The sequence below is a fragment of the Sycon ciliatum genome, chromosome 1 (assembly GCF_964019385.1).
Source record: "Sycon ciliatum chromosome 1, ocSycCili1.1, whole genome shotgun sequence".
NCBI lineage: Eukaryota > Metazoa > Porifera > Calcarea > Leucosolenida > Sycettidae > Sycon > Sycon ciliatum.
Window position 1 is genome coordinate 87578833 of NC_088643.1, and position 14504 is coordinate 87593336.

A 14504-nucleotide genomic window follows, 5' to 3' on the forward strand; every position below is an offset into this window, starting at 1 on the left:
TATGCACTGTAGATTAGTGACGTTGTGATGTCATCACTTCCAAGCCCTATTTATTATAATACAAACATGTACACTGGGAGATGCTGCATGTATTTTGTATGTCAAATGTGTAAACTCTGGTGGGAGACCCAATTTTGTGTTCACCTCAAAATCGGCGGAATTGATTCAGACGACGGAGTTCATGTATTTGACCAGTACTGTAAAACCGGGAATTTTCGGTTGTGTAATATTTTCGGTATTTCCCAAAATCTACGGTTCGGTAACGCGAAAATTTCGGTAAACCAGATTTCTGTACTGCAGTCGGCATCAAGAGTGCATAAACTGTTTATGGACTCTTGTCGGCATGCATATACATATCATATTTTCGGTGCGTTTTATTTTAGGTAAAAATTACCTGTACCGAAGTTACCTAAAATAAAACTCCGCCGAAATTTTCCGGTTTTACAGTAACCAAAATGCATGCACCCATTGCAATGCTGATGACAGCGATATTGATAATATGCATGCCGGTTTGGAGGATGTAGCAACTCACACAACCATCCCAAGTGACACAGTTGGCAGTGATCGAGAAGATAGTGCATAGTGGTTTTCGTGTGCTGAACTACGAACATACAATAATTTATAGTGCCGAAGAGTGGGCTGCATGCCGAAGAATACCCGGGCTGGAAGCAAACATTTCGGAACACCAGTGTGTTTTTCATGTAGGGCTAAGTGCAACATGTAACTGTACAATGTCACAATATGAATCTGTCCCCGGAGAAAATTGCGATTCCGCGGCCGCGGTTTTTCCGCGTTTTTTGCGATTTTTAAAAGACCGCGTTTTCCGCGATTTTCCCACGTTTTTTGAACTTTTTTGTAGCAGTACACGTACACACAGTGCACTGTTTGGTCAGCAACGTCTCATCGTGGCGGCTTTTTACTCAAATATGACGAGTGCTTACACCAGAGACTTGTAACTGATTGATTTCACTACATACTCACTGAAAACTGCCGCACATCAATATTATTCACCGCATATTTACCGCAAATTATGCCATGTTATGCCGCGTTTTTCCCCGCGTTTTTTGCGATTTTTTTCCGCAATTTTCCCCGGGAACAGATGAATGTAGAAGCACAGAGGACAAGCAACAAATGAGAATAAGAACAGCACCAGCCTGAAGAGGATACTCTTATTCTGCGGCATCCAATGTTACTGTGCATGTACTACCGGTATGCACATAGAGTGGAAACGATACTCGAGAAGAAGGAATTGACTGGAGCACATACCCCCCCCCCCCCCACACACACACAATACACACAGGGTGCGTACATTCCACTGCATCATATAATAAAAGTATTATCGAACATGGTCGTGCCACTTTGATGATAGTAATATTAGAAGCATGTGTAGTAATAGCAAGAGTACATAACCCCCAGAGTGTGCAACGCCTGATCCAGCTCTGCATAGGGTCTTGGTCGAGCGTAATCGGATCTTCTGATGTCATGCGTACACTCCACACCAGCGCAAGGCCGGTCTCGAGGCAGGGCACCGTTGTTTTTGATCCGAGAGTACCCGCGATTCCCCGGGTTCCCCTCAGATGTGTACGGTATTATGACGCAAAGATCCGATTACGCTCGACCAAGACCCTATGCAGAGCTGAATCAGGCGTTGCACACTCTGGGGGGTTATGTACTCTTGGTAATAGTAGATGAGAGTAAGGCCTTTGTGGAATAGAAGGAATAGAAACTTTAATATTAAAAAAGAGGCATATGCTGAGGTACTTTGAAGGTAGTTCTGAATACTTTCTAAAAGCACATCAACTTTGAAAACTTGAGGAAGTAAAGGAAAGCTCACCAAAGGCTCATAATGAGAGTGTAGAATAAAGTAACTCAAGGGGGACGTTCAGTCCGGTAAAATAATTATGGTTTATCAAGACATACTTGATAATGTTGCCCCGCTGCTCCGCTGCTGCACCGCTGTGCTAATTCACCGCTTGAAAGGCACTCATAGTCTGTCCAGCGTACAACCAGGTACAGTTACGATACACCCATGTAAATCTGATACTGTATATACAAGCAAAATAGACTCTGACCTATGAGTGCAAACATCTTGATCTGCGCACCTCCAGTCCCTGTATCAACAAAGGGCAGATATGTATATCTATCTCTTCAGGATAATGTCATAAAGTAAGTGAAGGTTGGTAATGCCCATACTCTGGTACCAGGGAATATCCCTACAAATTCACAACCACACTCATCGGAAGCGATTCGTCCACAGCCGCAGCTCATCCCAGATGAACAAGCAGAGGAAAGTATGTGGAGCCAGACGAGCGTAACCAGCCCAGAAGCCGACATACAGCGCGCGCATCCCTTCCAGGGTCACCACAGACCGAAAGCAGTCAATCACTCCTCTGTATTGCCTTGAGCTGCTGCCAGCTAACGCACCGCGTGATGGCTGATTGAAAAAGCGCGTGCACACAAGATCGAAAGGGTGCATAATGAAGACAACCATGAAGCCAGATATAAAGCTGCCGAGAAATGACACGAGGTGGCTGTCATGTGAGACACGCAGTGCCCGGGCAATAGCATCCTTTGACTTTGAGAAGACTGATAGCTGGGCGGCAGAACCCACCGACACACGCAGTACAGATGCATGGGCCCCTCGCCACAAGCCAGCGAGACCCTGCCGTTGGTAAACATCTCGTAGTCCAATGTACATGTTGGAGTAGTGGTGCTGCATGCCAACAGTGAGGTGCGGTGCTGAGCAGGACGACTGCATTCTGATTTTAACCTGGACATGCATCAGCACACGTACACACACACACACACACACACACACACACACACGCACACACACTGCACAAACAAACGAACATGAAACACACACACGGCACACACAAATATACATACACACGACAAACACACACGCCGTGATGGACATACATACACACAGATATAGGCAAATGAGAGAGCTTCAAGAGTCCTCTCGGGGCCTTTGCTCTGCTTGTCCATCTACACCAGACTATTGTTGGGACTGCAAAGGCAAGTAGAGAGAAATGCATCAAGTGCAACGTTGTACATGCACACAGACACGGACATCCGTATACATCACATTCTCCACAGGGTGCAAATGATGGTACGGAAACCGTACTCGCGAGATTAGAGCCCTCCCTTGAACGGTGCTCCTGTCTCTGAGCGGTGCGAAGGAAAAAATAGAGCTGTCTCTTGCCCCCTTCCCCAGGCTTGTAATCAAGTGCATGCGCAAGTTTGGTGTTGTTTTGCTAAAGTTCCTGTCCACTGGTAAATCCAGGATCAAAATCGCAGTTCTTGCTGCAGGTTTTGTTGAGTCATGTTATTAAACAAAAGTTTTAAGTAAAAAGAGTAAATATCGTGTCTGTTCCCTAGCAAACTCAGGACGGCCGCTAACACCTGGTAAATCCAGCGGCAGATGCAGGCAGTGCCTTAGGCTTCGGTCACACTACGTCAAGTTACGCTGACGTGGAGTCACACTGCATTTGTGCTTTTGCTGCCGTGACCCGACGCACTTCACAAAACCACTTTGTAGCGAACCAAATCGCTATGATACAGCACAGTACAGTGTGCTATGTTTCAAAGACACTGCAGTGCCTTTCAGGCAGCCACAGCCGCGTCAACGCAGCCGATTTGCTCGCGTCATAAGCTGGTGCGTCTGACGCTCGTTTTCCTGCCTTTTTGTCAGTTGTCATGGAAAACTTTTCTTATGATTCAGATGCTGGAACAGCTTTTCTGACGTAGTGTGACCCGAAGGCCTAACGAAGTAACGGTGGTCCCCCTCTGGGGGGTCCTGTGACAGGGTTTGCTAGTGTGAAATATCCTATAATTGTTCTGTATAAATTTCTTCATATTACGGCTGTGTTGGACTTACCAAATACAGTGGATTCCCTATCCACGCAGCTGTTGCTCCGGACAAAGCACCAAACGCTATGCTCCTAGGGACGCTGACTGTTCCATCGCTCCTGTGGATTGCACCATGCTCGACGAACGCTTGGTAAACGCCAAATCTCAAGCCATTCATAACGAACTGATAGGCCATACTTGCTGCCAAGCCACGCTGTAGTCCGGCTATTCCTTCGTGCTTGCCGATGGCCAATGCCGCTTGAATAACATTCCGGTATGGGCGCTGGCGTCCATTTTCAAGCTCGCCCTGCAGCTGAAATCGAGTTTTTACCACCTCGGCAGGATTGGTTAGTACAGCTGAGCTAGCCGCTGCAACACCTCCGAGAAGGAATTCCGACGACATTCTGAACGAACTGCTTTGCTTTCTCTGCAAAAATACATTACCAGGATCAACTGAAGCCTAAATGTGTAACGACCGGCGATTTTTATAGCTGCCGCCAAAACAAAACAGCTATTTTGAAATTCTCACTAAGCAGGGGGAAAACAGTAACAAGGACAAGTGGCGCGGGGGAGCGCTGCAAAGGTAGGTCTATGGTCCACTTTGGAGGCCATGACGGAGCCCCGCTCCCAACACAATGCGTCCGACTCAGCGGCTCTCCACCGTCGTGACTGCTATGACCGTCGGCTCGTCGCTTGCCCAAGTAAGTTAGCTAAGCTAGATAGCAGTTGTACTTGTTCTGCATACTTCTTCCAGAATCGTCGGCGAAAGCCAACCACAGCATCATACTATAGTATTGCCGGATCGCGGAGTTGTAGGTATTTTTGACTACGTGCACGAGTCTACGACTCCCTGATGCTGATAAGTAACACTGTCACTGTGTCAGTCACCAGGTCACAGCTAGCTGCGCAGCTCCGCGAGCCGTGACACTGCCACTGCATGGATCATTGGATGCACGAGTTTGCACGCATGCATGTCGTCTTGTCGATTCTACCAAGACTCCAGTCTTGGATCAAGATTGCACAAGACTGTCAAGAGTTCCCTTTTCTGTTTTTAGAACTTTTTTTACACAGAGTCAGAACTGATACTACATACAAGTAATAATGAGTCTGGTAATTTCAATACAATAGGGAGGTTTCGCTCTACGTAATTACGTATGAAAATCCGTATGTCGTACACGCCGGGGAGCGAGGGCAACTTTCATACGTAAAACTCTCTACGGATATCCGTAGGAAAGCTGTTTCCTACGTTGGGGTCTCCGTAGGACTTTTTGAAATATTTTTCACATTTTCAGGGTTTATCCATGGCAAAGTTCAAGCCGCGCGAAATACAAGTGTACACACACCGTACACCACGCTGCACGTGCAAAATACGATGGAAAACGCGGTTTCGGTTCGTGGTGCATGCGGTGGGCGCATGCAGCCAACGCGTCTCCAAAGCAACAAGGCATGTTTAGCAGTCGTGGAGAAATCACGTAGAGCGAAACCCAACAGCTCTGATTTTTACGTATGAAAATTACGTGCAGTTCCTACGTTATTTTCATACGTAATTCCGTAGAGCGAAACCTCCCTAATGGCTATTTACCTCGGATGGTTCTTCACTTTCTATATCACATTTTGTGGATTGAACAGTAAAGATGACTAACAAGTACAGTAACGAATCTTGATTCTACTCATTGTAGTGTAGGACAATCATGTACTCGAACTCTGATTTCGGACACGCCGCTTTACTGAGTACATGTACAGCTGTATATTGCAGTACACTTTGAGTGCTCTATATAATTATAGCCATTGTCTTTTTTTTTGCTTTACTTTAGTTCTTACTTTATTATGGTCTCACACTTTCAGGCTTTAACAGTGAATAAAGACAATACGTCAATAGACCCCTTCTCAAAGTACATGATGGCCAGCTTTCATTTTCTTGTAAGCAGACCTGAACATATTGGTGTATTCAGCTACTAGCCGTTTCACAGTTTTACAAGTGTATTGGCAGGCTCCAAAGACAAGAGAGAACTTGATCGAAAGCAGGGAGTAGTAAAATAGCAGGTACTTTACTACTCCATGAATGAAAGTGTCAGATAGCATTAGCAATGTCCACAGCGGCAGAGAAACAAGACGCAGTGACTAAAACATTATACGGGCAGAGAAAGACAACAGTATAAAAAAAAGAGAGAGAAGACGACAAGAGCAGGCATATAGAATACATATCCAATGTGTTTCATGATTACTTCAGAAGTAAAGTTTCATCAAGGATGATTTAGCTCAAACGGATTAGTAGATCTACCTCAAAGAAGATTTCAAATATTATTTGAATCTACTACTGTATGTGCAAATGTCCACTCAGTTAAAGGCACAATAGCTAATGGCCATTTGGCACAGTGAGATTATTCGGCACATGCCCCTGTTCGCCTTTGAATCCACTCTTGTCATGAACACTATAAACACGACGATGCATGTCGTCGATACTCTCAATATAGTACGTACCAGGCCACAAAGTGGCAACATCGGTAACGGGTTCATATGGTGCAGCATGGTGTTTCTCCTGCCGCAAGTCCATCACCGCCCGATATTGTTCAGGAGTAACACGTTCGCGTGATAACAGACGCTTGGGAAGCGCCGAGAGGCTCTCACAGAGAGCATCTAGGGTTACGGCTGCATCGGGTGCCCCACGGCACTGGATGGAGAACATAGATGCAGCCAAACCCGATCCATAGGAATACATTAGCAAGCGGCGGCCTTTGAGCTCTCCAGCAGGTTTCCTGCAGACAGTTCAACATGAGAACAAAACACAACATACTATTACACTGATTGACTATGGAAAGGTACTTCAGTAGTAACAGCCAACGCACAGTCAAAGATTTGAAGTACCATCCACTTGACTATACTGAAGTCTGCAGTGCTAAGCAGCAAGATATAGTATCACGTGCCTCTCTTCCTGCTACCATGACTTACTGTGCGAGCAGGGATGCCAGACAGCCGTACAATGAAGCAGTGTACATGTTGCCGATGTTTCGGCCAGTGAGGGTCGATAGTTCAGTCTTTTCATTCCACATGGCAGTGGTAGACTTGACAAGGAGTTGCTCAACAGTACGATCTCCAACCGTGTCACTCAGTGTACGACCACTGCAGAACAATTGCAACACACGCCAGGACAGTTCACACACAACCGGGCCACACTTACACACAAATTGTGATAGAGATTGCAAAGAACCATTCGAGATAAAAAGGCCATTACAGTGCATTTCAAAACTATAGACGCGTAGGGTTTTTGAAATATTTCAAATTTGGCTGGAACTTTTTGAGAATAGTTTTCGGAATATTGCTCAGGATCGCTCCACAATTACTCTCATATAGTTTCTAAAGGATTGGATAACAGACGCCCAATTTGGAAAAAATTATGCACAAAGTGATCACAGATTTTATGTGGTATAGATGCTGGCATAACGGTTTTTGCCTAGGTACGCGTCTATAGTTTTGAAATGGACTGTAGGTATCAATAATTGTACATTATGACCGTAAAGTACCGCCAGAGCGCCCCACCATCTCGTCCTTTCGCTGTCGTCTTGTGGAGGTGGTTTCCTGGCTGTAGGTCATACGACACGGACCTTGTACACACATTGCACGTTGTGCAGTCAATCTGTACCCAGTTTACCTTTGAGGTCCACATAAAAACATGCCAAAAGTCACCGTACTTCACACTTATTAGTACACTAAGGTTCTCACACCGTAGACCCGGGTGCTCGAATGAGACACAGGGTACCAAAACAGAAACACCCTGAAATTGTACCTAAACTTGTTCCGATTTCGTTTAGTTTTTACAAATACCATCAACATACGGCCTGCTAACGGTATGCCAAATTTCAGCGCTGCCCGGTAAACACTTTTTGAAATACTCGCGACCCACTTTTTGCTGGGTCCTTGATTCGACGATATGGGTCTCCTGTACGGTGCTGCCAAAGACCTGCTGAATCTGCGGCTCCACTGACCATCTTGCTCTCAAAAATTAAGTAGTAAGTTACTACTCCCTGCCCTCAACTGCCACACCAAGCGTAGACGATGGCAGACCCGTGTGCTTGAATCGGAGACGATCTGACGAGTTCGCTGTTTCTGATTCGAGCACCCAATTTTCAAATAAAAAATCCGAAGGAAATACGACCATTTTACTGCGTACTGTAGCTTGTGTTGTAGCGCACCCAGGTTCTGAATTCCTGCTGGGTGGGTCAAGCCAGACTCTCTTCCCTGTTCCATCGCCTCTCCAAAAGTATATTCTGACATTGTTGAGATTTACAGATGAGAAATTGCACACCTGTCAAATCGTTTCTGATTCGAGCACCCGGGTCTACAAACTTACCGTATTATCTCTAATATAAGCACAGTCTCCAAGGTGGCTCGCGCCTATTTCTAAACTCGTCTTTTGCGCAGGTTCTCGCGCATCCTACGTTCGAGAAAAGACATGCAGAGTTGGCGTAGCGCGTGTAGCGCACTCCAGTTTCGAAGGGTCCAGCTCGAGCAGATGGCCTGAGTACGAAACTCTCGTACTCGAGTCTAGAGTGTGAGCTTTTTTCTTCTTTTTTTTCACTCCTTCACTTGGCTACTTTTTTTTAGGTGCATTTTTTACTTGTGGAAATTGTCACCTAGTACCTGTCAGAGAAGTGTTGGGATGTCCCTTCCAGCAGGCACTGCCCATGCCCATGGTCGGCTTCGGAAAAAGAGTAGAATAAAAGCGTTGGAGTCTATGTGGATGTCTTGGAAGGAATGGGGGACGGCACAGACGGGTACGTGAATGTGTAAAACCTGAGTATTTTGTATTTTCGGTTCAAGTGACTTGGCGAGTCCCTTCCACAGTAGAACGCCATCCTTCGCAAAATTTGTCTGACTATTTTGTCAAGAATGGCCGTTCTATAATGATAAATCGACTCTGAAGCCAGTGGATTGTGGAGGTCGCCCTTGAATATAAATTGAAATGGTCACGGATGTACGAAAGTATTTTTGATTCGAACATGCACTGGACAACGTGGTTGCATTGTGTCAGTAGAGGGTACTACTGTAGTATCTCACCATTTCTTTATGGTAATCGCTGTCCACCAAGAACTCTACTATAGTTATTGCCACGGCTTGATCACAGCGGTACACTGAGTTTTTGTTGAGAAATTCCTTCAATTTATTGTCTTATCACTCTGACTAGACTCAGTGCTTGAGCGTTTTATTTAGGATGCATTTTTTAGAGATTGATATTTACCAGTATGTGTTTCACATCACTCCTGACGAGAATACGCATTTGAAAGCAACACTGGCTGACAGCAATCATGCTCCCCAGGCTCAAGTGTGTGTGTGTGTGTGTGTGTGTGTGTGTGTGTGTGTGGTGTGTGTGTGTGTGTGTGTGTGTGTGTGTGTGTGTGTGTGTTACAAGGGTGTGCATGGCAATTTGGTAGAGTATGTGTGAACACAAAGTCCACTATATATTCACAAACTCAAGTACATCGCAAAATTGTGCCTTCGTATCGCATATTGTGCCTTCATAACTTTGACTAGCCCTAACCTGCTGTCTGACAGGTGTGTCATTGGTGAATGTACATGTATACTGTCTCCCTTCACTACTACATGCATGTAACACAATATTTACAGTGCACTTGCAGTGTATATAGCTAGATCAATGCACAGTAATCAGTAAATTGTGGCTGCCTCTGTCACATTGTCATATTCACGCGACGTACATTCTAAATCATCGAAAATGCCCAAACCTATTTCTACGTGTGCAGAAGAAGATTGAACACATTCTTTCCTTGCATCTGTGCCTTGATCCTTGAAGGATGATGGCGTTCCTACGGATGCGGAAAACTCGGCCTCTAGCCGAGTCTGACGCGAACCGTGAATTTTTTTCCTTGACATTGGTTGATGGCATCAGTCACATCTAAGAGCGACACTCTATCTCAAACATATTTACGCAAAGAAGTAGTAATCTTATCTTCATTGGAGCGATGGTCTGCAGGCGTGCGATCATGTGTGTGCCTTGTGTGTGTGTGTGTGTGTGTGTGTGTGTGTTTAGTCACTGTTTACACGCACGTTTGTGTGTGTGGTGCGTGTGTGTGTGTGTGTGTGTGTGTCTGTCTGGCCTGGTATGAGGTTGCTCAGGATAGGTCTGCCTGGCGGGTGGACTGTCTTATCTGCCATCGGTCGTTTCGCCAGCCAGGTGACAAACAAGGCACAAATGTGGCGCAGAGCAAAGTCTCCCCATCCAGGATCAGCGTGGTGCTGTGCAGTGTGGTACATGCAGAAGGTGGTTTCACTCTCGTGGTGGCCTGCGTGTGCATCATTGTTTGCCCCTGGAACCATTGAAAGTGTCCGCCGGCATCATCTATTCCGCTCAGCGTCCATGCTTCTCTCTTGTGTTTGACATGCAATCGGCAATTCAAGTCAGTGCCTGGTTTCAGACGTCACATGTGCGACCGTGGCCATCGGGCAACCAAGTCTGACAGAGCGTCATATTGTGTCCGCTGTTCTCGCTGCAGCCGTCAGTTCCGTCGACAGAGTGACCTGAGTCGTCATCTCCGTTTCTGCTCCTGACAATGACTCCGGCTTCTTTCGGAATGGTGTGGCCCTTGGGCAACCATGCTACAGTAGCAGTAGTAGTAGTAGTAGTAGTAGTGTGTGTGTGTGTGTGTGTGTGTGTGTGTGTGTGTGTGTGCGTGTGTGTGTGTTCTGCCTCGCCTAATAGCTATCATCGCCTTCGGCGATGGGCTTTCCAAAGGTCCAAAGGTGTGTGTGTGTGTGTGTGTGTGTGTGTGTGTGTGTGTGTGCGTGTGTGTCTGGAGCGCCACCGGGTGGCGTGCTCTTTCTCTCTCTCTCTCTGCTGCCCTTCCGGGGCTCACGTGACCCTAGTGGTAGTGGCTCGACAGGACAGGTGTGTGTGTGTGTGTGTGTGTTTGCATGTATGCGTGTGTGTGTTTGCATGTATGCGTGTGTGTGTGTGTGTGTTTGTGTGTGGTATGTGTGTGTACACTGGTGTAAATGTGTATTGCAGGGTTGGGTGGGCTAGTAGAGAAGAGTAGATGTATATGGACATGTACATGGGATATGTAGGTGTGCATGTACATGTAGCAAAGCAAACTTATCAAAAAGGCATTCTGCGCCTATATGGCGAAATTGAGCATTGAAGCATATGTTTTTTATTTTCTCATTGGCATGTACACAGTTAGTCCATTCAATAACCAAAAAATGAGGAAGATTGTAAATCAGGTTCTTGATGAAATACCCGTCCGCTATACATCACAAATCCTGTACAAATTTGACAATTTCGTGAAATTGTCATCGCCTATATCTCAAAAGTTAGCATTGAGACCCCGTTTTTTATCTCGCCATTTGCATACACTACCTAAGAGCAACCGCCCACCAAATTTTCAGAGCAATCGTTAATTTTTTTGAAATAGGCGTGAGCCACCTTAAGTGCTCTGAAAACCACCCGGGCCTCCAATAAAGGACACCATACGGTAGTATATGTACGCACATTGCATGTACATGTACATATTATCATGGTCAGTCGCGCGATCGCGCGGTGCACCAACCTCTGAAATGTAGTTGAAATAATAATGGAACAGTCTCCAATAAAGGAACGTCTCCATTAATAGCACGGGGCGGAGGTACATTGAAAAAAATAAAGGACCGTGCTTATATTAGAGATAATACGGTAGTAGCATTCTGCCATACGATTTTCTTCCCTTGGCTGTAAAATCAAGGCGGGGCGCTCTCGCGAGACGGGGCGCTCTGGCGGAACTTTACGGTACTAGTATTATTAAAGAGAGCTCTGAGACGGTGACAATTCTCAGCTGTCTATCTCATCATACATGCTTCATGTGCTGGAAGTGCAACTTACACAAGTGACTGTAACTCTGGTTGACGTTCAAGCATCTCAGGAAACCGCGCAATGTCGTTGAACAGAAGTCTACCCAGTGATTTCCTCACCATCTTTGTGAATGGGGAGTGGAAGAGAATAAAATCAGCCTTGTCCAGAGAAAACTCCTCTGTGCAGAGCACACAGTCAGAACAGATCATAGTTTTATCTCTAACAACTTCCCATACCCAGTTTCATGGACATGTAGTTCATTATAACAGACATGTAGTTCAATATCACAGACAATCCGTGAATCGTCCCTGCACGGCAATACAACCTAATGCAACAAACAAGCATACATATGCACGAAGCCTGCATTCATTCGAACCTTACCTCCAAGGGCGTGCTTTGATTTCTTGCAGAAGTCTTCATATGATTTGTCGAGTGCTTCCAGATAGCACGACAGAGTCTTTGCCCCATCCACTGTGGGGTACTCTGATGATAGGTTTGGCTTGTAGAAGTCATATGAATGTGCCATATAGGTACCACGCATGCCTAAAAACACCAGAATGTGTCATGTTGTTGATTTGTAAATTGTTCCGTGCCAGCACTCCTTTCAGAAGGATGGTAAAATACATGGATCAAAGAATTTGAATCCTCATAGAATTACATGCTGTTGATGAAGAAGTAAGACCCTCCCCCCACCCCCCCAAACAACACACCCACACACACTGGATAACCAGCACCATTTCGATTGCCTATGGTAGTAAGTTACTAGTAACGCTATATTAAAAGCCATTTCACCATCTTGGCTCCTGTGCGTGACCTATTGTCACAGCATATGTCATATAATGTGCATGGGTTTTTTATAATATTAGTGGGTTAGTACATGACATATTCCTTTGGCGGCTTACCTCGCTCAAACACCAGCGGAGCATTAGGGCCTATGAGCATGGCAACAGCACCAGCACCACCGGTGGGACGTGCAGGCCCTGCGGCGTACACTGCAATATCAGCAGCCACCACCACAGCAAGACGTCCTGCAAAAAGGGAGATGAGCAATTGTGGACGTGTTATATTTTAAATTAAACAATACGCACGAGGTACACAAAAGGAAATTAAACATGAAACAATACACACAAGTGACAAGACCCAGCCTGAACACGCCTACTAAAAGAAAGGTCTCTACTGCGAAAAAAATCTTCTCCTCATCTTCTCCTTCACGAAATGTTCGGACATGGTGCACCCTCAGGGCAAACGATTACCCTCTTCAGAATTTTACATTGTGTTACAGATTGATTCAGCTTTGCCAGTAAAAATCCTTCTGACGAGATGGCAACGAAAACATTCAAGGATATCTTAGTTCTAACCCTGGCAAATGGTGTGTGTGTGTGTATGTGTGTGTGTGCACGCGCGCTCGCGTGTGTTGAATGCGCCACTCGCTTTATTGCGTTTTTCTGATTTCTTGGTATTTCAAATTTTGATCCTGCAAAGTGGAACGGAAACCTAGACTGTGGCAACCTGCACCCGTACTTTGCAATAATTATTATTAAATGAGGTTCTGCCACACGGTAAAGCGTACCAAAGTACGTATGGAAACCTTGCCGCGGTACGGGATCCAGTTTCATACGGATTTTTCATACCGTTTTCCGTGTGAAGCGCACTTCACACGGACTGGTCTCCGTGTGAAAACTGAGCGGACAGAGTACATGTGGCGGGGAGTTCAAGCATGCTACGCAGAGCAGAACCGGCGCAACATACGAAAAATCCGTGTCAAACTTCACTGCAGTTGACACGGAGTTTGGTACGTAGTTCCGTGTAGCAGAACCTCTCTATTATACCTTCTTTTCGCGTTCTCTTTTGTTTGTTCTGTTCAGGTCTGTGTTCTCAACAAAATATATAAAAATAAATACTGACCATCCCAAGAGCTGCTCTCCATCCAGTTGATGGAGTTGAATACTGCTGCTGTTCCTCCGTAGCATGCATTAGTGGTGTCCAGGCCTTCCACGCTATGGTTGCCACACTCCGCAAATAGCTGCATTAGGACACTTTTCACTGATTTGGACTTGTCCAAGATGGTCTCTGTGCCTACTTCCAATCGGCCTACTTGATTGGGAGATAATCCGTACCGTCGGAACAGCGTGCTCACTACAGTAAGGCAAATAGACTGTATATCCTCTCGGTCCGAGCAGAATCCCATTTTACATTGTTCTAGCCCAATTGTATATTTCCCAGTGCTTACACCATCAGCACTTTCCAATTCTTCCTGAGACACATACTGCCTTGGGAAGTAAATTTCTAGACCTAATATTCCAACATTTCTTGGCCAGTGACCCGAGGAATCTTCTGCCGCAGCCATTCTACATTGTAGCCGACAAGCTTGACTACAATATCCAAACCAAAATGTTCCGGCCACTCAGGTGGAGCACTCAAAAACGTTTTGCACTTGTTGTCCCATGTACATGCATTTTATTTCGCATTGGAATGAATCAAAAGAGAAAAACATCATCCGAAATCCCGTGCGCGTGACCACTGACCAGGTACAGGTGTCAGGTGACCGTCAAAAGCACGTGTGCACTTTGTGTACGGCCGGCTACTGTGTACGCGCGCGCGGCCCTGCATGGGATGCGAGCACCATGGTTACATGACTCTTTTCTCTCTCTTTTTTTTGTTGCACGACGTATCTCTTCGAGTTTGAACAATCTTCTTCACCACTCTCATTGTTTTGAGTATTTTCAGTGCAATACAGTCTACTTTGTACATGCTTGTAGACTAATATATCCTAGGCCTCAACGCCAAAGTTGAAGAAGAAAGAATTTCAAAG

The 14504-nt window shown here is 45.7% G+C and overlaps 2 protein-coding genes across 2 annotated transcripts; both read right to left on the minus strand.

Moving 5' to 3' along the window:
- Nucleotides 1–1323: 1323 nt before the first annotated feature.
- On the minus strand, nucleotides 1324–4661 carry LOC135806172 (solute carrier family 25 member 35-like). The gene is made up of 2 exons (XM_065320326.1): nucleotides 3884–4661; nucleotides 1324–2770 (listed from the first exon to the last, which is right to left on the minus strand). The coding sequence occupies exons 1-2, from the start codon at nucleotides 4256–4258 to the stop codon at nucleotides 2234–2236; spliced, it is 912 nt and encodes a 303-aa protein (XP_065176398.1). The 5' UTR covers nucleotides 4259–4661; the 3' UTR covers nucleotides 1324–2233.
- A 1205-nt stretch (nucleotides 4662–5866) lies between these two features.
- Nucleotides 5867–14147, minus strand: LOC135806173 (hydroxymethylglutaryl-CoA synthase 1-like). Its single transcript, XM_065320327.1, has 6 exons — nucleotides 13598–14147; nucleotides 12595–12720; nucleotides 12074–12235; nucleotides 11723–11870; nucleotides 6805–6975; nucleotides 5867–6611 (listed from the first exon to the last, which is right to left on the minus strand). The coding sequence occupies exons 1-6, from the start codon at nucleotides 14037–14039 to the stop codon at nucleotides 6212–6214; spliced, it is 1449 nt and encodes a 482-aa protein (XP_065176399.1). The 5' UTR covers nucleotides 14040–14147; the 3' UTR covers nucleotides 5867–6211.
- Nucleotides 14148–14504: the final 357 nt, after the last annotated feature.

Excerpts from the sequence above, each read along its gene's own strand:
- LOC135806172 (XM_065320326.1), bottom strand. The coding sequence starts at position 4,258 with ATGTCGTCGGAATTCCTTCTCGGAGGTGTTGCAGCGGCTAGCTCAGCT. Across the intron at positions 2,771-3,883 it reads TAGGGAATCCACTGTATTTG|GTTAAAATCAGAATGCAGTC; the intron begins GTAAGTCCAACA and ends ATGCATGTCCAG.
- LOC135806173 (XM_065320327.1), bottom strand. The coding sequence starts at position 14,039 with ATGGCTGCGGCAGAAGATTCCTCGGGTCACTGGCCAAGAAATGTTGGA. Across the intron at positions 12,721-13,597 it reads GGAGAGCAGCTCTTGGGATG|GACGTCTTGCTGTGGTGGTG; the intron begins GTCAGTATTTAT and ends CCCTTTTTGCAG. Across the intron at positions 12,236-12,594 it reads TCCGCTGGTGTTTGAGCGAG|GCATGCGTGGTACCTATATG; the intron begins GTAAGCCGCCAA and ends TGGTGTTTTTAG.